We start from the raw sequence: 22,811 nt of genomic DNA, 5'->3' as shown, positions 1-22,811 counted from the left end.
GTAGTTCACTGACTCCTAGACTATTACAAAACATCCTTGTATAGGGCCCTATGAACTCTGTTTTATTATTATGAATTTTCAGATTTATTGTTTTCTGATTCATTTTTTAAAAATTAATTCCATCTTTATGGATTTTTTAATCAAAATGTTTTGATACAGTAACAATTAAGTAGCCTTACTATAAATGCATAAAAATGTTCAGAATTGGATTGCAATGGGAAAAACAGATTTTACAGAAAAAAAAATCCTACAACTTAAACGAAACATCCTGCAGGTACAGTGAAAGTAATGCCTTTCAAATCACTTTTTAAAGTAGAACCTAGTAATATGACCAAACTGACATTGCTGAACAGTAACACAAGAAGTCCACAGAAGAGTCTCTTATAGTGTCAATTTAACTGAATTTAGATTTGAATAATTAAAAAATAATGCACTAAACAATTCATCTTTGCAGTAGTCATTGTTGCCGTTTTAAATTAAACTCAGTATTTTCAAGCTTCCTATATTCTGAAGGAATGCTTAAATTAATTTAAATTTGATTAAATAATTTCACACTATCAAATCAACAGTTTATTGCTGAGTAGCATTACAAACTGACAAACTTAATTAAATGTCATTATTTTTCCCATCTCTGGCAGACATCTCCATCGTGTACATTATGTTAGCCTTTTAGTGTTTTCCTCTTGTCTGTAAGTAGATTTTTATATTTACTGAAGCTTCTCTCTGTGTGTCTACAGAGCTGACAGGGAAGATGATGTAAGATAGGGCAACCTCTGTTACTTCATAACCTTCCAGTAATGCAAAGATCCAGTGGATCTGGGATGGGCTCATTCTGAGTGCTGTGTAGAAAGACCAGCCATTGTTCATACAGTTCTGGTGAGAGGTGGTAGCTTGCTGTACTGATCGATGTTTTGTTGCATGGCTGGAGTCTGCCTGGAATCAAACACACAGATCAGTCGCAACATGTCTTTTGGTGGATGGACATCCCTGTGTTCGGAGAATTTGGTAAAAGCAAGCTGACAGGCTTCATGTAGATTGTCCAGGATCTCTCTGTCCTTACTTATGGAGAAGTCATCCACAAGTCTGTCAGTTTCTTCACCGAACCCACAAGTTTTGGCTGTTCCGGAAATCAAGATCCCGGGTCTCCAGAATACTGAAAGCTGAGACAGCCGTAGAGTGGTGGTCAGATGCTGACAGATGGTCAGGGCCGTTGTTATTTTGGGGCAAGCTTCAGATATGAAAGCTGTCTTAAGTTTCAGCAAGTCTGATTTCACCTGACTGCTAAGTAACGTCAAAAGGTTTGTCTCAGCCTGTGCTGATGACTTCTCTTTTTCAAAAAAGTCCCAGTGGAGATCAGTGTGCTCTGCGTGATATTTTACTGCCTGAAACCAGCTATTCCATCTTGTGTGTACTGCTTCAGGAGGGACCTTCATGGTGTGCACATCTTCTTTGGACTTAAGAAAAGCAACCCATCTTTGCTTTCTGGCTTGCTTTTTGAAGGCAGCAGATTTCATCCAAGTCACGAAAGATGCGACATTGCTAAAGAAGTGAAAATGCCGTTATGTCTCACCTATCGGATTGATTATATGACAGATATGTCACATGTACACTGTTGGGTCATGACTCATTTCAGCGCTTCTTTGTATGCTTTGATGCAGTATGCAGCACTGTCTGTTACAGCTGCCCAAACATCACTGAGACGGAGCTGGTTCCTAGTCCTAGACTCCAGAAGAGATCGTGAGAACGTGGAGTGGTTGCAGCTCTCCGTGAAGATGACATCGTCAAACAGTACTAATCTGCAACACCTACAAATATATATATTCTGATATCAATTTTCCTACTTGGTTTTTTTACTGGAGGATTTCACTAAACAAACTCAAAATTCTGTAATGGAAAAAAAAAAATCCAGCTTCATAGTCACTATTGTATCATTTAATGTTAAAGATTTTTTAAAATATTATACAAGCAGAATATTACAGCTGCCCTGCAATACACGATTCAATTTCCTAATGCATATTAAATAGAAAATGCTTGATAAAATTATTACCAAGCATTTTATAGAATAGCTCCAAAATCCCAATCTGGTGCTTTTTTGGGGGGTGGGGTTACGGCTATTTTAAGGGGTTACAGCATCTTAAACTCATTTTCTTAAATTATTTGTACTTTAAATTGTAGAAGTGGTTAGTATTTTCTAAGGATAACAAATGTTTCCCTAAAGGCCAATGCATACATTATAAAAAAAAGCATCTACTTAAGGATCTGTCATGATAGTAAAAGAAAAATAAACGTACATATGATCATACGTAGCACACTGCAGTCTCCAATATCTGTTGTCTTGTCGACACTGGAATCTTTTCCCCCTGGATTTAGGCCAGCACTGCCACATGTGCTCCTGATAAACACAAGGCAGAATCTGCCGAAGTGCTGCTTTATTTTCAGGCAATGCTTCCCACCTTGACTGCAGTGGTTTAAGAGGAAAGGTCGAAACTTCTTCTTTTTTCCACTGAGATGACAGCCTCAGCAAAGACCACAACAAACTCCCATCTGGCATCTGCAGATTTCATACTGCCTGCAATTGTTCTCTGTGGACAGCAAGAACCTTGATGATACTCAGCATATGTGGCATGATTCTTCAGATACGGTTTTGATATTAGATGATCGTTGCAGGTATCTTTTCGGGTCCAGTCTATTGTATGTTGACAGCATTTGCAGAACATCATACCGCCTGATTCATAGATATCATTAGGCAACTGACTAGCTCTGAACTTTGGTGTCAACGCATGGTTTCTTTGCTTTTTGGATGAGCATTCTCCAGTTGAAGAATGCTTTTTAGACATGTTTAAATTGTGTCCTGAACCATGTGGAGGGGGGAAACTGCACTAATAGTAGCAGGCCATGTCTCTAAGCAACAGTCAAAAACTAATATACAGTACACCCTCGTTATATATGCCCTTCACAATAGCAACTCTTGGGTTATAGCAAATCCCATCCCTGGATCCCACCTCGAGTGAGCGGAGGCCCACACAGTTTCTCAGGCCCCGGGGCCACGGCGGGGGCAAACAGAGCTCCTTCGGCTCTGGGCCACAGCAGGGAGACATCCTTTTTTTGTATTGCGCTGGACTATTTTTTTTTTTTTTTTTTTTAAACACACACACAGCTGGATTCAGTGTTACGGTTTTGATTCCGCAATTCCGTCCGTGTTCTCGTTGATGCAGCTTCCATAGGGCTCTACTTCTTGGCTTTCTTCCATTTCATCTCAGCCTTACCTGTGTGCCAACAATTGGCTTTACCCTAACACCTCATCTTTCATTTTTATTATGCCCCGACCACACCTAACAGTTATCTCTTCAAAATGACTTTTTTGGGGGTTTTTTTTTGTTTTAAAAGGCATCATCATCCTGAAAGGACTCTTTATAACCTTGATTCTTCACATACTGTTTTATATAATCTACCAAAAACACCATATGATATGGTCATACTTGTAATCCCATTTCATCATAGCTTGACTTTAGGTTGGCCCCAAAGCTTAAAAGCTAATAAACAGTTATGTAACAGCTGATAAATATTACAAAGAGTCACATGTCAAACTTACTTGCTCAAACCAGAATACTGTAAAACTTGGTTATAGTAAATATAATCTAGCTTTGTTTTAACTTTATCTTGGAGGGGGGGGCATGTTATTTAGGTATACAGACGGCATAAGAATGAAATGTGATGAGGTTGTGCAACCTTCATTGAGTAATGTCCATATCTAACTCTGGAGATTTTATTTAGAACCTATTGGACTTCCTCCTTCCAGATGGCTCAGTGAAAGAATTAAATTTGGTTGTACAGAACTAATCTGGTTTTGGAAGAACCCGTGGGACTCTCACTACTTGGGCCAGAACCTCATGACTTTTGGAATAAAAATTTAATATGCAACGTGTTTTTCACGCTTCCTAATTGTTTACTGGAGCTACCGTTTCAAGACACAGCAATTTTGGCTCCTGAAGTTGGAAAAGGATTCAGAGACTAGACAAGATTGGGAGAAAGAGGTCCAGTATGAAGGCAAGAATGACCCACATTAGAACTGCCAACTAGAGCACTTTATATTCAGAGTAAAAGCCTCTGCACAAGTGAGAGATCTTTTGACATATAAGGCCTGGAACAAGGTAATTAAGGGACTGGAAAGCATAAAGTTCAGAAGGGATCCTCCAGTGAAGAAAAAAGCATAATTTACCAAATTCATCACAGCAAATCTCAAATTAACAACAGTAACAAAATTTTACTTAACACTTTCTTGGCAGGAAAACTTTACTCTATACCCTGTAACACAGGCGTCAAAAGTATTTGGCTTTCAGGTATCAAATAAAAAAGAATGTGCATAACTCAACACCAATCACACATTTGTCACTATAAGTGTATAAATGAAATGTCACCTCTCTTTCAGGATTTTTGTTCTTAACCTTAACTGTAAAACAGAATCCATACTGAGTGTTACCTGTTTTGATCCTCTAATTTAGGTATTAATCTATAGGGACAAGGCTTTCAAAACAAAATTCTACTTTAAGTTTTATAATACCCTTCTATACCACACTGACATCCACTTATTTTTTCAGTAGAGCTCAAAACGTGCTAACAGATTACATGAAGTCTGTTCTGACAGCGACAGGTACAACATTTTAGGCACAGAAAATTTCATCTAATGCACAAAAACTCTAAGTTCCTCACCTAAAGTTGCAGCTGCTGCAAGTCCTGCTGCATAGGGATCTGTTCCTGGTGGAGCAGCACTGATGATGTATGGATTGGGGACAAAGGCAGCGGGAGCTAAACCTGCTGAAAACATACCTGTCAGTAAAAACAAACTTAACTAGAACTGCAGCCCTACCAGAATACCTACATGTGTTGGCTATTCATCCTGGCTGTAACTGAACGGGATAAACAGGCTTGTGCAGCTATGATTTAAGAATAAGAAAAGTTGGCAGCTACTTTGAGAAGACAAATTATACATTTTCACATGTAGTTCTTTGTAGACAGCACACAGTAAGTACCCAGGAGTCTTACTGAAACAATCAAATGGGAAATTTGTAGCAATGTTACCCGTGCATATGTATATGGAATTTGACTCCAAAGATGTAACATCCCTTAAAGAGCTGGGAAACTAGTCAACTAGAAAAAAAAAAACCAATGGGAAAATAAAGAGCAACTACCAATTAATTTATACTGGTGGGTATTAATACATACCCATAAAATAAGTTTTCCCTTAAAGTTCAATTGAGCCTTTTTATCATTGGAGCTCAAAGCACTTTAGAGATATAAAAGCACTTTCATAAACATTTTGTTAAATCTACTAAATTAGGGGAGAGGATGACACGGGTCTACACCAAAAGGGAACAAATGTGGAGGGCAATGTACATGGTACACGAGAAACAGCGTCTTCATAATTCTTTCTAGCACTTTAAAACTAAGTTCAATTCAGTTAGGAAAACTTACAGTTAAACTCTTTGATGCTGGGAAATTTTTACTCCCACCATTAATGAGTGAGCCCTTGTGAGCGGTTCACCTGTTTCTCTATAAACACGATTATGTACAGTTTTCCCCAAGTCAGTATTTTTTTAATACTATGAATGGCAACACGTTTAAATAAACTTCTAAGTCTCACCCAGAATAGCCTGAAATTCCATTCTGCGGGGGAGTTATTCAAAACTAAACCATTGTAATACATAAAATATGGACGCGAGTTTCTGCGGTCTGTACTAAAATGTGCATTTTTCCTCATTTCACTGTCCCAGTGTTACCCCAATTCATGTCTGGCTCAGAGTAAATGAATACTTCGAAAACACTCTCATTACTGAAGAGCATTCTCAGTGAGGGCAAGGCAAGTGTCATCACCGGTAGAGAGGAATATTTGAAAGCTTTTTAAAAGTATAGCAAGATGTTACCAGAATTTTGCAAGGTAATCTTCAAACATGGTCTGCTTCTGAAATCTATGCGTCAATTATCCATAACTGGGACCGTATTTTTAAAACCCCTCTAACGCCTAATAACCTTTTTTCACTGCCACAGACTATTTTGAAGACACCCGTTAGCAAGGAACAACAGCCACCTCCAGAAATCTAATACAGGTAGGGCGTTAAATGAAGGACTTACCTATGTGCGGCTGATGGGCAGCTGCCAATGCATATTGCTGCTGCTGTGCTGCCGTCAGCTGCTGAACAGCAAGTGCATTTGGTCTTTGAAATAACTGAAGGAACAAAAGAACAGTTTTGGTTCTTTATTCATGTACTAGAAAAGTATTCTCAGATTCCCTTCTGAAGCAATCCTGACAACAGATTTACTATCATAAGAGTATGGACACTCTTCATGATATGGAAACATGTTTATGAATTTAAAACTCCTCCGAAGATCTCTTTTAATCTACCACAAACCATCTCAAAATATTTTCATTCCAGTATTATTAACCTATTGTGAGGGTTTTCTACCTCTGCGTTCCCTGAAAGCTTCACTCATCAACTACTCTTTAAAGAGACTCAGACAAACTTCGTAACTGTGGCCCATGGGTCACAGCAAGCTAGCAGCTCACCAGGCTGTTTCCAGCTCTAATACTGTATTAAATATACTAAATACTTTATTACTTTCCCATGCAGTCAATTTCTGTTGCCACAGAGATGTTATGAGACTACAAACGGCAGTGGAGATGGGCTGCAGGACTGGGAACGGGATGGCAAATACTCACGAGAATCTCTGTAAAAACGTGGTCCATGCTGAGAAGCTAAAGAACCCTAATATAACATGAGAGGGAAATCTTTCCTTACCTGTTCATTTTCTCTCTAAGATCTTCTAAATCAGTCCAGACACTTGGTGCACATAGTTCTTCCCTGACAGTAGACAGAAAGCAGACACTGGGACGTTCTGGTGATATCATCCCCTGCATAAGGGTTGCCAGCTCTCACAGCTCAGCTGAATCTTTGAAAGCAGTTCACAGGATTATTTAAGTGTAATATAAAAATCGAACCCCTTGAGACACTGCAAACTCGCTATTTGCAAAAACACTGGAAATGTTGAAGAGAGCACCAATCTTGAAGGGAGGGATAAGGGCTGGCATAGAAAGTCTTGAAGAAAAATTAAGGAAAAAAAGTTTCTCTCCAGCTTCCAGTGCCAGTCCAAATTCTTGGGGTCTGCCAAAGGAGTGCAGTGCCATATAGAGGGGACAGACTAATGCCTCTTGGCTGCCTGCAGCACTTGTGGCACAACACATTGGCTGATGCCTGAACATCAGCTTGCAAATATAAACACTGGAGAGAACACACACGCCAGGTAGCTGCCTTGAATAACTCTAGTAGAGATGCTTCCACCTAACTTCCTAGCGAAATATACTGTGAAAACAGAGGGAGCTGCCTTTGTTGCACTGAGGCAAGCTTTCCTGACTAGAAGCTTTATCCACTTGAAAAGAATGGATCTGGATGCTATGCTGTTGTTTTCTGCCCCCTTCCATCCTTGTAGGACTGAGGGCATGTATACACTTGAAACATTGCAGCTGCACCACTGCAGCGCTTCAGTATAGACCAGGGGTTCCCAAACATGGTTTGCAGCTTGTTCAGGGTAAGCCCCTGGTGGGCTGCGAAACGCTTTGTTTACCTGAGCCTTCGTAGGTACGGCCGCTCGCAGCTCCCAATGGCCGCGGTTCGCTGTTCCCGACCAATTGGAGCTGCAGGAAGTGGTGCTGGCTGAGCCACCGCTTCCCGCAGCGCCCATTGGCGGGAACAGCAAACCGCAGCCACTGGGAGCTGCAAGCGGCCGTACCTGCGGATGCTCAGGTAAACAAAGCGTCCTGCAGCCCGCCAGGGGCTTACCCTGAACAAGCCATGAACCAAGTTTGGGAACCCCTGGTATAGACACTACCCATGCTGATGGGAGGGGTTCGCCCGTCAGCGTAGGTAATCCACCTTCCTGAAAGGCGGTAGCCACGTCAACAGAAGAGTTCTTCTAGACCTAGATCTGTCTATGTTGGGGATTAGGTCGGCATAACTACACCACTCAGGCATGTGGATTTTTCACACCCCTGAGCAACGTAGCTGGGTCAATCTACCTTTTGAGTGTAGACCAGGCCTCAGATAGAGAGGCCTAGCTTCTTTATAAAATGTTAAGACTGGGTAGATGGACAATAATAATTCAGCCTGATTTAGGCAGGATGTAGTTACCTTCAGCATGAAACACAGAACTGTTTAAAGAATGGACTTTCTTGATAGAAAAATCAGGTATAGTTCTTCACAGAGCAGGGCTTTCAACTCTTCTCCTCCTTGCTCAGTAGATGGCAAATATGAATAAGAGAGCAATAGCCTACGGGATATTCTTCTTCTGCCTCCTCCTCCTTCTATAGGTCCAAACTAAGGAACAGGATGTAAATTTTGTACAATATTTTAGATCCAAAAAGGAAGAAGTCATCTCAATACAAGTTTTGGCTTTTGTCAACCACTATACTAAAATCTAGCTACATCTCAGTGTAAAGTACATCCGTGTCTCCTGAATGCACCTGTAAGATGCTGGCGCTCATTCCTAAGGCTAGACCATTCCGAAGGAACTCCAGGATGCTGGCTATGGAGAAGCACATCAAATCCATGGTTCAATCAATCACACGATGTTCTCCAGATCCTATAATCATAGGTGGATGTGGAACATATGCCTGTGATAACCTTTACTCAAAAGCCCTTTCTTCCAAGACGCATCTTCTCAACTGTGATGACCTAAGCCTAAAGAGATCTGGATCTTCATATCAAATAGGGTCTTTGTGCCAATAAGTCATCTTTAGTTAGCAGGTGGATCATATTTGTGTTGACAAGCATGAGGTCAAGGCTGCAAGGACATCTTGATTAATCTGAAATTGAGAGAGGTGTGGGGGAATGAGGGTTCCCAAGGATCTGCCAACTCTTTGCAGCACCCTCCTTATTGACCAATGTGGAAAAATGTATGACAGCGTGCTGGGCGTATTTACCTCTAGAACTTACATCCATGATCTTGCTGTCTACCATTCTGTTGTCTCTTTCACCAAACACAAAGTTGGTCCAATAAAAAGGTATTACCCCACATACCTTGTGTCGCTACCTTCCTGTAGTCATCACATCTACTTGTGGTCCCCTTCACTACAACAAATTCACCCAAAGCGCTCTCAATTTTCCACTCTACTTTACATATTTGGGATCAGTTTAGCCAGTCCACTGTATTGCATTCTGGCTAGGTGAACAACAGATATGTTAGATGGGTGTTTTTTTGGTTCGTACAATCAGCAGCTAGTTTGCCTTGGCCACATCCTTTCTCCTCGTCAGTTTACCTATGTGACAGCAGGCACATTCTCAAACTGCATCTCACCGAGCTATTTTTGAACGCATGGGGAAAGCAGAGAAGAGCAAGCTGACTGCTCTTACATCTGGAGAAGACTGAGCCCAGTTCAGCTGATGACAACATGGAAAAGATTTGCTGTTATACTTTGTGTTGTCTGTCTCCCAGTTAAGAACATTATTGCTTGGTGCTTAGCTGGGCTCCCAGATGTATTAACATTTACATCGAGGTTTGCATACTTCTCTCGACTCAATATTTAGGCATCTGGTTCCCGAAACCAGCACAATCTGGAAATGGCTGTCCTTGCTGTCCATTGTAATTTGACCTAAAGTCATCCATATAGAAGAGAGTGACAGCTACTGGGATAATTATTCATACTGAAATAGCTTCAAGGTGATGCATACAGCTTGAAACTAATTGACTTTGGTTGGTACAATTAGACGGAACAAGACTGCTGAAAGTTTTGAAACTGAACTCTAACTATGGATCATGATGCCTAATAGGCATTGATCTGATGTTGCGTGTTCCCATGCATGAAAGGAATGGAGCTGCCTTCCTCCTATGAAGTCCAGGGATGCCTGATAAGTGTAGCTTCATTACTGCTTAAAGGAGGTAGGTAGCAGGGTCCAGGTACCTACGTCCTCTCTCTTGACCAAAGGAAGTGCACTTAAAGCATTCTTTCCAGATGAACTGCAGCTGTTTTACCAGGGAATATGATCTGGCTTCTTAAAAATGTGCCTTGTGTAACGGAGACAGAAACTGCCACATATATGTTGTACGCTGCAGAGGGCCAAAGTTTTTGTCTGTTCTCTACAGCTTTAACTACAACGAGCTTCCTTTTGAAAGGCCATCATTGTAGTCAGTGACCTCCTCTTCAAATACCTTAAAAAACATTTTTCACAAACATACAGACTAGCAGGGCTTGGACTGAAATGCAGCTGAAGTCTCAGAGAACAGCTGGCTAACTCTACAGATTCTCAACTCTTGCCCTGTGAGGGAAGGTGGAGCTAGTGTCTGGTGGAAGGCGTTTGGGTGGGTGTTTACAAGGATGGCAGGAAAGGAACAATGTATTCCTTGCCCTCTCCCTGTTTGCACAGCACATCAGTCATGCTGTTCTCAAACTTGCTTTTAGCTTGGCAATGAGTCACACACACACACAGCTCTCAAGTGGAGATGTGACTTTGGTTGGCTGTTTGCTTCATCTGAAATAAAGTAATTTATAACGATGTATAATCTTCGTGCTAAGGCCCGCAGATCAGTTACAATGAGCACTCCAGCCAGCTTGCAGCTTGGGGACAGAATCTGACCCATCAGTCACTGGGAGCAGGGCAATGTGCTGCCTCCTGAATTTCCTTACAGCTATTTTCCATCCCCCACAGCTGCAGACAGGTTCATAGCTTGTCTGTTGCAGAGCTTGTGGAGGAAGATTCCAAACTTTATTTCAAGGAAGGTTTCTGATTCAGTGCAGAGAATGGGTTCCAGAGGGAGAACGCACAGCACCCACTCTCTAGAACACAGAGCATGGCTCCTCCCATGGATCACAGATCTGTCCGGCTTGCAACAGTCAATGAAGTTGACGCGGTTTTCATAAGAACTGGGAAGAACACAATCAGCCCTACTAGAGAGATTCTCCTCTCCTGCATGCCGAGAAGTGCCCTATCTCTCTGTACACTGCCCACCTAGGGGGAGATGAATAGCAGCTCCTACACCCAGAAATCTCTCTCTCATCATAAGTCAATTTGGTGGGCTGGTGACTGAGCTCTTTTCATCTGGAAACAGCAAATTAAGAGCCCTTCAGCCTCTGTGTCAGGACGAAGGAGGTGAGCTGAATAATCTCTTACAAAGCTGGGCAAGGTCCCTAATATATGTATTCACACCTTTTCCACTGCTCCCCAGGACAATACAAAAGACATTCTTTCTGACAGAAGAGGCTACGCTCTCAGGTCTGATGACCCTAGCACGGGTAGTGATCAATGGCTCCATGTCTAGTTGGCAGCCGGTTTCAAGCAGAGTGCCCCCAGGGTCGGTCCTGGGGCCGGTTTTGTTTAATATCTTCATTAATGATCTGGAGGATGGCGTGGACCGCACTCTCAGCAAGTTTGCAAATGACACTAAACTGGGAGGAGCGGTAGATACGCTGGAAGGTAGGGATAGGATACAGAGGGAGCCACGTGGCTATCACTATTTAAGTTCACCAAGTTCTGCTTACTGGTCATCCAATCTTAGCTATGCCATTTCCTTTCTTTTTGGCAGAAGTCTTCTACATGCCTTAGTGCACAGGGAAAGATGGAGGAGATAGGTTATTTATAAAGTATCTGGTTTTGGATGTCTATATTTAAAGAATGATTATGCTTTTCACCCAGAGGCACGCTGCTATGAAAATCCCATTTTAATAGATCTGTGGACCTCAGTGCAAAGAAAAGGAAAATTTATCCATGCTTACCTGAAAATGTCCTTTCGTTGGATAATAAAGTCCACAGATCCAGCCCACCCAGGAGACAAACTGATGATCCCGAATAGAGATGGAAATAAGGATTTGGGGTTGGTTGTCATTATGCAGACTTTACCATTCTCTGGAGAGACTGTTGTTTTTTTCCTCAAATTTCATTTAATACAGTCTGTAATTTAAGAATGTAGATCTGAATTATCCTGGCTGTGGAAGTTCTCAATTGGAGGAAACTTCAGAAGGCAGGGTCTTCAGATCCTGCCACTGCACTGCAAGCAGGTGGAAATATGCATGGTACTGGCTCTATGGATCTTATTAATCAGAGAGAAGACATTTTCAGGTAGCTATAGATACATAATTTCTATTGTCACTATGTGTGAGTGTTTATGGAAGCAAGAGTAGGAAAGACAGGAGCAGCAGCAAACATCACTCTGGGCTTCAGATCTAGAAGCAATGTTCCTACAAGAGGGGTCCAACTAGGGGAGGCAGAGATGGCAACGGCTACCTAAGAGAGTCCAATTGCAGACTCTGGAAGGGATGGGGGTGATGGGCTTGAGGCCTTGGAGCAGTTGGGACACCAGGAGACACGCCTAAAGAAAGCAGATTAAGGCTCTTTAGCAGTCCCTGGGGAAGGCAATACGAACAGTCTTTGGAGGAGAGAATCCGCCCTGTTCTGCATAGGTCACAGGCTCTTCACTCCACTCACTGTGGATATCTTGAGGAAGGATGTTTCTATCCTAACTGCAGTTTGTGGTCCCCCACGAAGTGCTGCAGAGGCTGCTGTATGCTGTGGTGTGACTAGAAATTCCTGTAGGCGTCCAAGACCTGCTCTATTCTCTGCTTTATTAAGGTCTCTCTTAGCCAGCTGATACTCCATCTGCTGAGACAAAAACAACTGAGCTCTGAGAGCCAGCAAACCCCATATATTCAGAAGATATTAATAAAGTCTCAATGCATTGTCTCCATCTGTTGGCAGTGAGGAACCTCCAAACACCTGGATTGGTACAGAAGATCAAAGAGAAAAACCCAAACAAAAAGCTTATTATAACCAAGTCTTGACCCTAAATTAAACTGTACTTTTATACTCTTGATCTACTGCGCTCTGACACGGATATTCATTTGGGTATCCTTCCCCTTCCACAAAAGATTCATTTTTACCTTTTCAATTAAAATAGTGAGAATCTAAGAAATAGTACTTCAGCTACAAAAATATTTAAGCACATAACATTTTAGCCTAATATAAGTCACATTCATATACTAGGATACAGCTCATGACGAAGACATGTCTGAACAAAGTTTGTTGATATGTCTGAGATACTGTTTTAAATCCTAAAACTCTCAGAGTTTCACCTACACATAAAGCTAGTGTCATATAACACCTTGTCAAGAGGTCATAGGAGAAAAACTTGCAAAAAACTGGGGCATCAGAAGCTTATATTATGTCAATGTTATAAAGTTCAGATTTGTGTAATCCAGTTTCTTTTGCAAAATAAACATCTGACATTTCTAATCAGATTATGCACAGTTAAGACTTTCCCTTCTTAATATTGCTTTTAGCCGCACTGATTTGTAATCCCTTCAAAGTATATGGCATTTTTTCCGATGCCCTATAAAAGGTGCTCTGCAAATGAGGTCCTGTTGATCAAGATATATTTCCTTCAGGAAACAGTTAAATGTAAGCCAGATTTTACTACAAGTCACAACACAATCATAAGCGCCATTTGGTATAGCTTCCAATTTTACTTAGAAATATATTCTACTCCAAAGTACAATGTGTAATTGGCAAACAATAGCACCAGAAACTATTTTTGAACAGACCCCTGGAAACACTAGCTGCTGGAGACACTAAGTAAATCCTCCTCGGTTCTTCTGAGCCAAGGGTATTGCATTTTATACTGACATATGTTAAGAAGTGGAAAGTTACAATTCGGAGTTAAGAGCCACAATAATGAAAGCCCTACATTAATATAGTGGATGTTTTCAAATAGTAGAATATAAGGTTACTACAGGTGTAAGTAAACAGATGAGGCTGCTATCAAAACACAAAAATAAGGTTGAACTATCAAAGTACTAGTTCCCATCAGAGAGTTTCTGATCGGGTTATTCACAATATCATTACCTTGATCTGAGTAGCTGAGTGCACCAGATATGTTCAATGGATATATACTACCTGTTGTCTAGCTTGCTTGTGCATCCTCATGTTCCGGTGATATCCAAGTAGTTTAAAAAGGCAGTATAGAACTGTAGTGTGTGTGTCAAGGTGTGATGGCAAGAGAGGTAAAGAGTTCAGCAGTGAAATAATTGAAGTGCAAACGTTCGGAAAAAGGCTCTCTGTACTGGCAACGCTGCTTCAAGTAGGTGTTATCTACTTAGTTTACATTAAAAAATATATATATCTTACTGCCATCTATGCAGATCTAATCTAGCCACAGAAAAGAAAACTACTATCATTTGCTTCATGCAGAACAAGCTCTCCAGTGAGGCTCTGCTTCCAGAATTTTATGGTCAGTGGTTAGGTACAAAACAGAAACAGATACCTGATTTTCACATAACAGAGCTTGCAGGATTGCAGAAAAATAAAACTTGATTTGACTTGATTTTATATGCAAGACATTGAAGGAGAGTATAACACTAATTAAGCAGATGTCAAATTTCTGCAGTAACCTTTCTGACCATAACCATACCTTAAAAAACAATTAATCTTAATAAGCTCCAGGCCCACAGTTAGGACTGTGTGAATATTTCCACTACAAACACTGGTTTTCAAGTGTGTCAGTTTCATTATAAAAATGTTTTCTGAGGTGATCCTTTGCATCAAAGCTTTTACCCGAGAGATTAATACAACATTTAAAAAATAAAATTGGTTTGGACATTTTCAAGTTATTAAATTATAAACTAAATATATGTTTTACTAATACCAATTTGTACTTGTGAACCCTAAAAACATCTTGTATAAAGAAACTTCAAATACCAAGATCACATTATGGGCTACCAAGAAGTACAACCTTTCACTGTCTACTAGGCATACCAACACATGCTTTATGAATGGACGACTAAACACATGCTCTTCAGCCAGCCATGACAACTGTTTTGTTTTAAGCTGTAACTTCTTTTTTTTGAGGGCTTTAATACCAACAAAAGAAAAGAAACAAAAGTTTACGATTGTTGCACGAACAAGAGCAGCTTTAGAGTGGATCCCTGAATCTAGGCCTAGCGTTCAAAAGGGGCCAGAATGTAGATCAAGGACTAGTCTGTCCAGGAAGCACCAGACTGGGCTGCCTGGGTAGGAGGGAAGGTGAACGAACCCTTTCGGGCTGAGGAAAAAAAAGTTATGGGGGAGATCCCCAAAAATTATACTGAATCCTGATCTCGTTTTGTCTTAATCCATGATCCAGCAAAAGCAACGTAGTTCATGCTGACACACTTTTCTTCAATTACCCTAGAGTGATTTGGTATTGCAGAGGTCCCCAACCAGTGTTGCAACATCTAGGCACAAATGTACCCAAAGACTTCAGTCAGTTTCTTTGCCTTTGTTGGTCTGTTAGTTGAAAGCAGCTTTTTCAAATGTCAGTTGTATGAAGCCACAATAATTTAGCAGCAGCTTGTTTCCTTCTCTAATAAAACAAACATGTAGGTTTCTATTTTAACTCAATGCAGCTTTAGAACTACTGCTATTAAATGTGCTTAATGCTACTTAGGCGTGTTATTTTGCCATTTTCTGTTTGCCACTGATCAGATAAGTCCCCTGCACCTGGCTCACTTTAGCAGAGTCCTGTACAGATCACCTCTCTCATTATTGAACAATGTTTCTGTTAGGCTAAGTGAGCCAGCGCCTCCAATCAAGTAACGAAGTAACATGGTACCTCTGGGGCAACTCAAACCAGTGAGTTAGATGCCACTACTGGAAGGGTTGGGGAAGGAAAGAGGTACAATATCTGTGTGAATAGTTTACCTGTTGTTGAGAATTGTAGTCAAAGAGTCCCACAGTTGCAGCTCCTGAGTCCACAGGTACTTGAGTGCCCGAGTAATCAAACTGAAGAGGCTCCATGCCAACATGTTCCATGGGGTCCAGGGGAACACTCTGGGATTCCATGTTGGAGAAATCCTCCACAGGCTTGGCACCATTAGTGCTAGTCAGCTGGGCTAAACCCTCGGATCCGTTCTGGTTTGGACCCAGGAGATCCACTTCGTTAGCAGAGTTCTGGCAGTTCCCAGGTGTACGGCTACACAAAAAGAAAAAGTTAAATGTCACTAAAATGTATCTGCTCAAAAAGATAAACTGGCAACATCTTATTGGCAATGTTAACGTCATATCGTTTAGCATCACTAACAGCCAACCCTGGTGCCAACCGGAATTACTGGCAGATACTGTTCAACTCAAATGCTCTAGAAAGAAACAGCTAGATGTGGCCAAGTTAAGCATACAATCCAAGTATGCTACCAACATATTTCTTCTGAAACGGTTTCTCTCCTACAGATTGCTTTCACTATGAGGTCATATTAATATTTATTTTATCTAAAGGTCTGTACAGATGAAGACATCTGACTGCAATGAATTAAGCCATTAAAAAAATAAAAAACATTCTCCAATGTTTCGGATGCTTTCCTAGATGCTTACCCTTCCTTTTAACAATGCTGTCATTTTTGCATTTGGCAAACAGCATGCATTTCAAACAGAACTGAAATTAGCATGGTTGTATTTAAATAATTTTATATAGAACCATTGATACTCAAGTATCTTAGTACATGTTAATCATATTTTTATTCGACATTGGTGAGGTCTCATCTGGAACACTGTGTCCAGTTTTGGGCCCCACACTACAAGAAGGATGTGGAAAAATTGGAAAGAGTCCAGCGGAGGGCAACAAAAATGATTAGGGGTCTGGAGCACATGACTTATGAGGAGAGGCTGAGAGAACTGGGATTGTTTAGTCTCCAGAAGAGAAGAATGAGGGGGGATTTGATAGCAGCCTTCAACTACCTGAAGGGGGGTTCCAAAGAGGATGGAGCTCGGCTGTTCTCAGTGGTGGCAGATGACAGAACAAGGAGCAATGGTCTCAAGTTGCAGTGGGGGAGGTCCAGGTTGGATATCAGGAAAAACTATTTCACTAGGAGGGTGGTGAAACACTGGAATGCGTTACCTAGGGAGGTGGTGGAGTCTCCTTCCTTGGAGGTTTTTAAGGCCCGGCTTGACAAAGCCCTGGCTGGGATGATTTAGCTGGGAATTGGTCCTGCTTTGAGCAGGGGGTTGGACTAGATGACCTCTTGAGGTCCCTTCCAACTCTGATATTCTATGATTCTATGATTCTATGAATGAATGATATTTGTTAGCTAATTGCACTTACTGCACAGCCATCAAAATATAGCCCATAAACAATTGTCAGTAACAGAAAAATTTTAAAAACCATCCCCACATTTAAACTCCAGGACACTTTAAATAGGCCACATTTGGGAAACAAAACCGGAGACCTCTTTACCAAGCAACTAATTTGCCACATTATGAGAATTTAGAATGTAAATTTAATTAACCCTGACACTGAGTTTAATCAAGATTTAGAAATGGGGAAGTGAAAAAGAGAAAATGGTTGTTCAAAGCCTGTATAATATTACAGGCATTTGTCTACCATTTCCTATCATTTCTACAGGAAGCCCTTTTCTCTCACCCTCCACAATAATAAAAACATCTTCCTTCAGATTAGGATCTCAAACACAAGCATTACAATTCTGCAAAGAAGTGAAACTGGCCATTCTATTTTCAGCGTAATGCAAAAAGACAACTGCATATAGAGAGAAAAACAAAAGCAAATGTTGGCTTTGATTCTGGACTCCAATGTGGTTCCTTTAGAGTGCCAAAGCAACATAAGCAGCCCACCAGAACACCATCAAGTGCAGGCCTGGCCAAATGGCCCTGTCATGCTCTTTGAGGGTTGTGCAGGAGCACTGTGAAATCTGACTATTCTGGGCTGCCAAACAGCTCTACAGAGAGACGCTGCAGGGTGCATAAAATAGAGCAGATTGAGAGTCATGCCAAACCCCAGACCAAACTAGAATCCTGGAGGTATAAATCCTCATGTGCTATGCCATCTAAGCATACACAGACCCTGGCCCACTCAACTATCAGTTTTTAGATCATCTGAGCTATTAACACCACAAGGATATTTTATAAATAGGTGGTGTACACCACAGAACTGAAATACTAACCAGGAGAACTGGAGATAGGCTCTACAGAGCCTCTCAAACTGTAACTACTCTAGCTGGATGCTGATCAAATCAGATTTGGAAAAGGTTTGTAATAATTCACTGGGTAGCAAAAAAAGCAAAAGGAGCTGAGACTGGTTGAAAATCTTTTGGACAAGACTGCTCTCCTGTGATGACACATCACCACTCAAAGACAGAGAGCTAACACAGGAATTGGAGATTCCCCACACTATTAGAATAGTCTCCTGGCAGATCCAATCAGTGGACACATTTGCTAACACCTGTAGAGAAGTGGGTTCATGAAAGGCCCACTGATATAATCTGAAGTGTTCTCCTGCCCCATTTATAAAAAGCAACTTTCTGTGAAATGTGTATGCAATTCCACTCCTGTTTTAAGATGCTGATGCTGATATTCAATTTATAATTCATAAATGTTTGACCTACTGTGATGAAGTGGGACATTCTTAATATTTCCTCTGAATACTGTAGGGGTGCCTCAGTTTCCCCTATGCATTTCTTAAGTCTCTAGGTGGTGGGATAAGGGGGTGTGATTATGCCGAGCAAAGGGCCAGTGTGCATAAATGGCTGACACTCTGTCTCCTGGCAACTAATGGCCTGGGCCCTTCCCCCTTGCAAGGTGATAGCTAAAGGTGTTGGAGAACAAAGGAATCAGGTGACCTCCTGGACCGGGAAAAGGACAAAGTAGAGGAGATGGGGCTGGAGGGTGAGTCAGTTTGGGGCTGGCTGGGGACGTGTAGTGAGGGGCAGACTTGGTTGTCTGGCTACCTGCCCCCCAAAATGGACCCGGCTGAGGGGTCCTGTTCTCTGTACCAACAAGCTCCGTTTTAGACCGTGTTCCTGTCATCTAATAAACCTCTGTTTTACTGGCTGGCTAAGAGTCACGTCTGACTGTGAAGTGGGGGTGAAGGACCCTTTGGCTTCCCCAGGACCCCGCCTGGACGGACTTGCTGTGGGAAGCGCACGGAGGGGCAGAGGGTGCTGAATGCTCCAAGGTCAGACCCATGAAGGTGAAGCCGTGTGAGCTGCTTGCCCTGAAGACAGTCTGCTCACAGAGAGGAGACTTCATCAGAGTCCTGCCTGGCTTCGAGGGGAGCAGTTCCAGAGCATCGCCCGGGAACTCCGTGACACCTACAAATAAGCTTCTCCTCATTTTGCTCACTTTGTGACTTGCATTTGTAGTTATAAGGAATCCAAGAAAAGGAGATCCCTAATCCACCACCTGACTTACGTCAATGAACCCTCCTTCCTGAACACTTCATTTAAAAAAAAAAAAGGGGGGGGGGGTATTTTGGTGCCAACGTAAACAATTTCAGTTGTTCTCCCTTCGGAAGTCAACTGTCAGTATTTCTCTTCCTATGGTTGGTTTCTAGGTCAGGAGAAGCCAATCATGACAACAGTTCTATAAACTGATAGAATTAGAATTTTTTCAAAAGGTGTCTCCTCTTTGCAGAGCTGCTAGGTAATTATTCCAACAAGTTAATGCTGCTGCTCTACATATCACCCCTTAAAACGTTCCTAAAGCTCCTCTCATAATATTCAAATTGCATTATGCAAGGACTGGATTGAAATGTGGAATGGTTCGTAGTACTCTTAAGGCCAATGGGATACGATCAATTGTTAAAATGGATGCATTTCTCACAGCATCTAATTTTTTATTTTATTCTATAGCAGTTTCCATTGTTTTTGACAGAGAACATGGCATAGTAAGTAGGTGATTATACAGCAACAATCCAGCAGCAAGCACACAGTTTAACAGCCCTGATTCCAGGAGATTCTGATTTCATAACTACAAATATAATATTTAAAAAGTTAGACTATGGCCCACAAGCAAGGACAATATTGAGGGACAGTCTCCCCCAGGGAAGCAGCTGACGTTTTCATGCCGTTGCATGAAATATTTAAAAACAAATATATAGTATGGAACCAGCCCTGCACAGGTCAATGGACAGACTAAAACTAATAGGTGTTCTCCATCTCTAACTTCTGTGATGATTCCCTCTGCACATGAAAAGATGCCCTGTCATCTCTCTCAAGTCTTTTTGGTATTGCCACCACAGGACTTATTATTGGATCAGGACTCCATTGTGCTAGGTGCTGTACAGACAGAACAAAAGACAGTGCTCTTGCAGGATTTCCAACAAAATTAAATGCAACACAAACTAATTCACAGGTAACAAAGCTTATACCTGAAATCTTTGACATCTGCATCAATCCCATTTTGTACAGGCAAACCATTGGTCTTATCCATCACATCTCCCTCCTCCTTTAGATCTCCTAATTTATCTCCATCAAATGTGCCCTTATTTTTCTTATCACCTTTATCATTTTCATCATTCTCTGCATCCCTTGGACCCTGGAAAAAATATAACATTTTAATGTATTCATTTTGCGATCAAGTTTACTTTTCTCCCCGGGGATTTTTACCTTAATAAATTACAAAGTTAAAGGGACATGTCATCTTAAAAAGTCATTTTTACTTGTAACAATAATAGGTAACATTTAACATTATCATAACTGCAAGCAGTTAGGGAATGAGTATTTTTTTCTTTCCAAGTCTACTTTGTGTATTTTATAAGATTATATACAATCAATTTAACAGTTTCCTCTATGTAGTAAGTCAGTGCCCTATTTTGTTAACACTTTAAACATTTACTTTAATGGGTAACATTTTCAAGAGCCTTCACATTCTATTTTCAGAAGTGACTTTAGGCATTTAGCAGTTTAAGTCACACTGACTTTCAATAAGACTTAGGCTTTTAAGAACCTAAAGTCACTTTTGAAAAATGGGACGCATGCTTTTGAAAATTTTGCCCAATGGGACTATTGACATAAGTAAAATTATTCTGATGCTTATAAATTTATTTGGGCATAAGCTTTTGTGGGCTAAAACTCACTTCATCAGATGCAAGTGGGTTTTAGTCCACGAAAGCTTATGCCCAAATAAATGTTAGTCTCTAATGTGCCACAAGGATTCCTCATTGTTTTTGCTGATACAAACTAACACGGCTACCACTCTGAAATCTGTCTCACGCTTGTGTGTTTGCAATGGGCCATACTTCAGTTTCACATATTTGTGTGTGAGGAAGGGAGCGATGTCTTCAAGCAGCACACAGAGAAAATATTTTCCACTAAAGAAAGCTGCATTCATTGACAGTCTACTACTACAAATGAGGGAAAAGTAGTTCATGCGTGACACAAGTAGTGCCTGAACCCTATGAAAACTATAATAAGTTTCCATTCTGTCTTATTACAGATTATCTATTGGGAGAACTTTGTTTCATATTTGAACTAGACATTTTGTGTTTAGAAAGTAAAGTTCTTCTGATGCCACCATTTAGTAAAACAGCATTTTTACTAATTAGCATCACCAGTAAAATGCCAGTTCAGTTATGGATATAAATTGGGCCCAATCCTCTAACCTTTACTCACCCAAACAGGACCGTCAAACAAGCCTATTGGTTTCAGGACTGAACCTCATTCTCAACTTAATTTCACAGTTTAAATATGGCAATAATAGATCGTTATTCTGCACATTAATAATAGTGCATTGAGCTTATTGGCATATGCAGTGTTGTTGTAGCAGGGTCAGTGCTGGGATATTAGAGAGAAGGTGGGTGAGTAATATCCTTTATTGAACCAACTTCTGTTGGCGAGAGAGACAAGTGCTCACTAACAGAAGTTGGTCCAGTAAAGGACATTTGCATCTGTCTTCACGGCTGAGGATGTGAGGGAGATTCCCAAACCTGAGCCCTTCTTTTTAGGTGACAAATCTGAGGAACTTTCTCAGATTGAGGTGTCATTAGAGGACATTTGAAACAAATTGATAAACTAAACAGTAATAAGTCACCAGGACCAGATGGTATTCACCAAGAGTTCTGAAGGAACTCAAATGTGAAATTGCAGAAAAAGCTGTAAACAGTGAGGTGGCAAAATTTGCAGATGATATAAATAACTCAAAATAGTTAAGTCCCAGGCAGAATGCAAAGAGCTATAAAGGGATCTCCCAAAACTGGGTGAAGAGGTAGCAAAATGGCAAATGAAATTCAGTGTTGATAAATGCAAAATAATGCACATTGGAAAACATAATCCCAACTATACATGTAAAATGATGAGGGTCTAAAGTAGCTGTTACCACTCAAGAAAGAGATCTTGGAGTCACTGTGGATAGTTCTCTGAAAACATCCACTCACTGTGCAGTGGTAGTCAAAAAAGTGACCAGAATGTTAGGAATCCTTAAGAAAGGGATAGATAATAAGACAGAAAAAATCGTATCGCCTCTATATAAATCCATGGTACACCGACATCTTGAATACTGCGCGCAGATGTGGTTGCCGCATCTCAAAAAAGATATCTTGAATTGGAAAAGGTTCAGAAAAGGGCAACAAAAATGATGAGGGGTACGGAACGGCTGCCATATGAGGAGAGATTAATAAGACTGGGACTTTTCAGCTTGGAAAAGAGACGACTAAGGGGTTATATGACTGAGGTCCGTAAAATCATGACTAGTGTGGAGAAAGCAGATAAGGAAGAGTTATTTACTCCTTCTCATAACACAAGAACAAGGGGTTAGCAAATGAAATTAATAAGCAGCAGGTTTAAAACAAACAAAAGGAAGTATTTTTTCACACAACGCACAGTCGGTCTGTGGAACTCTTTGCCAGAGGATGTTATGAAGGCCAAGACTATAAACAGGGTTAAAAAAAGAACTAGATAAGTTCATGGAGGATAGATCCATCAATGGCTATTAACCAGGATGTGTAGGGATGGTGTCTCTAGCCTCTGTTTGCCAGAAGCTGGGAATGTGCAACGGGATGAATCACTTGATCTTTAT

General features: G+C 40.9%; 1 protein-coding gene and 1 non-coding gene across 30 annotated transcripts in view; both read right to left on the bottom strand.

The window, feature by feature from the left end:
• Positions 1-22,811, bottom strand: part of PUM1 (pumilio RNA binding family member 1) — a 119,412-nt gene that overhangs the window by 45,556 nt on the left and 51,045 nt on the right. For 12 of the 29 annotated variants that reach the window (XM_008168915.4, XM_042845526.2, XM_008168917.4 and 9 more), the window contains 4 exons: positions 20,167-20,333; positions 15,714-15,984; positions 6,130-6,223; positions 4,711-4,827 (listed from right to left, as the gene is read on the bottom strand). In XM_008168915.4, coding sequence (XP_008167137.1) covers positions 4,711-4,827; positions 6,130-6,223; positions 15,714-15,984; positions 20,167-20,333 — 649 coding nt within the window. The remainder of the gene's footprint in view (positions 1-4,710; positions 4,828-6,129; positions 6,224-15,713; positions 15,985-20,166; positions 20,334-22,811) is intronic. The other 17 variants (XM_008168918.4, XM_008168919.4, XM_065576879.1 and 14 more) reach the window with 2 other exon arrangements.
• Positions 5,789-5,878, bottom strand: LOC112059617 (small nucleolar RNA SNORD103/SNORD85). The gene has a single exon (XR_002888920.1). It is a non-coding gene; the product is annotated as a small nucleolar RNA SNORD103/SNORD85 (small nucleolar RNA).

This window comes from Chrysemys picta, chromosome 23 (genome assembly GCF_011386835.1).
Source record: "Chrysemys picta bellii isolate R12L10 chromosome 23, ASM1138683v2, whole genome shotgun sequence".
Classification (NCBI taxonomy): Eukaryota; Metazoa; Chordata; order Testudines; family Emydidae; genus Chrysemys; species Chrysemys picta.
The sequence above is the reverse complement of the archived record's forward strand: the minus strand, read 5'-3'. Positions and strand labels throughout refer to the sequence as shown.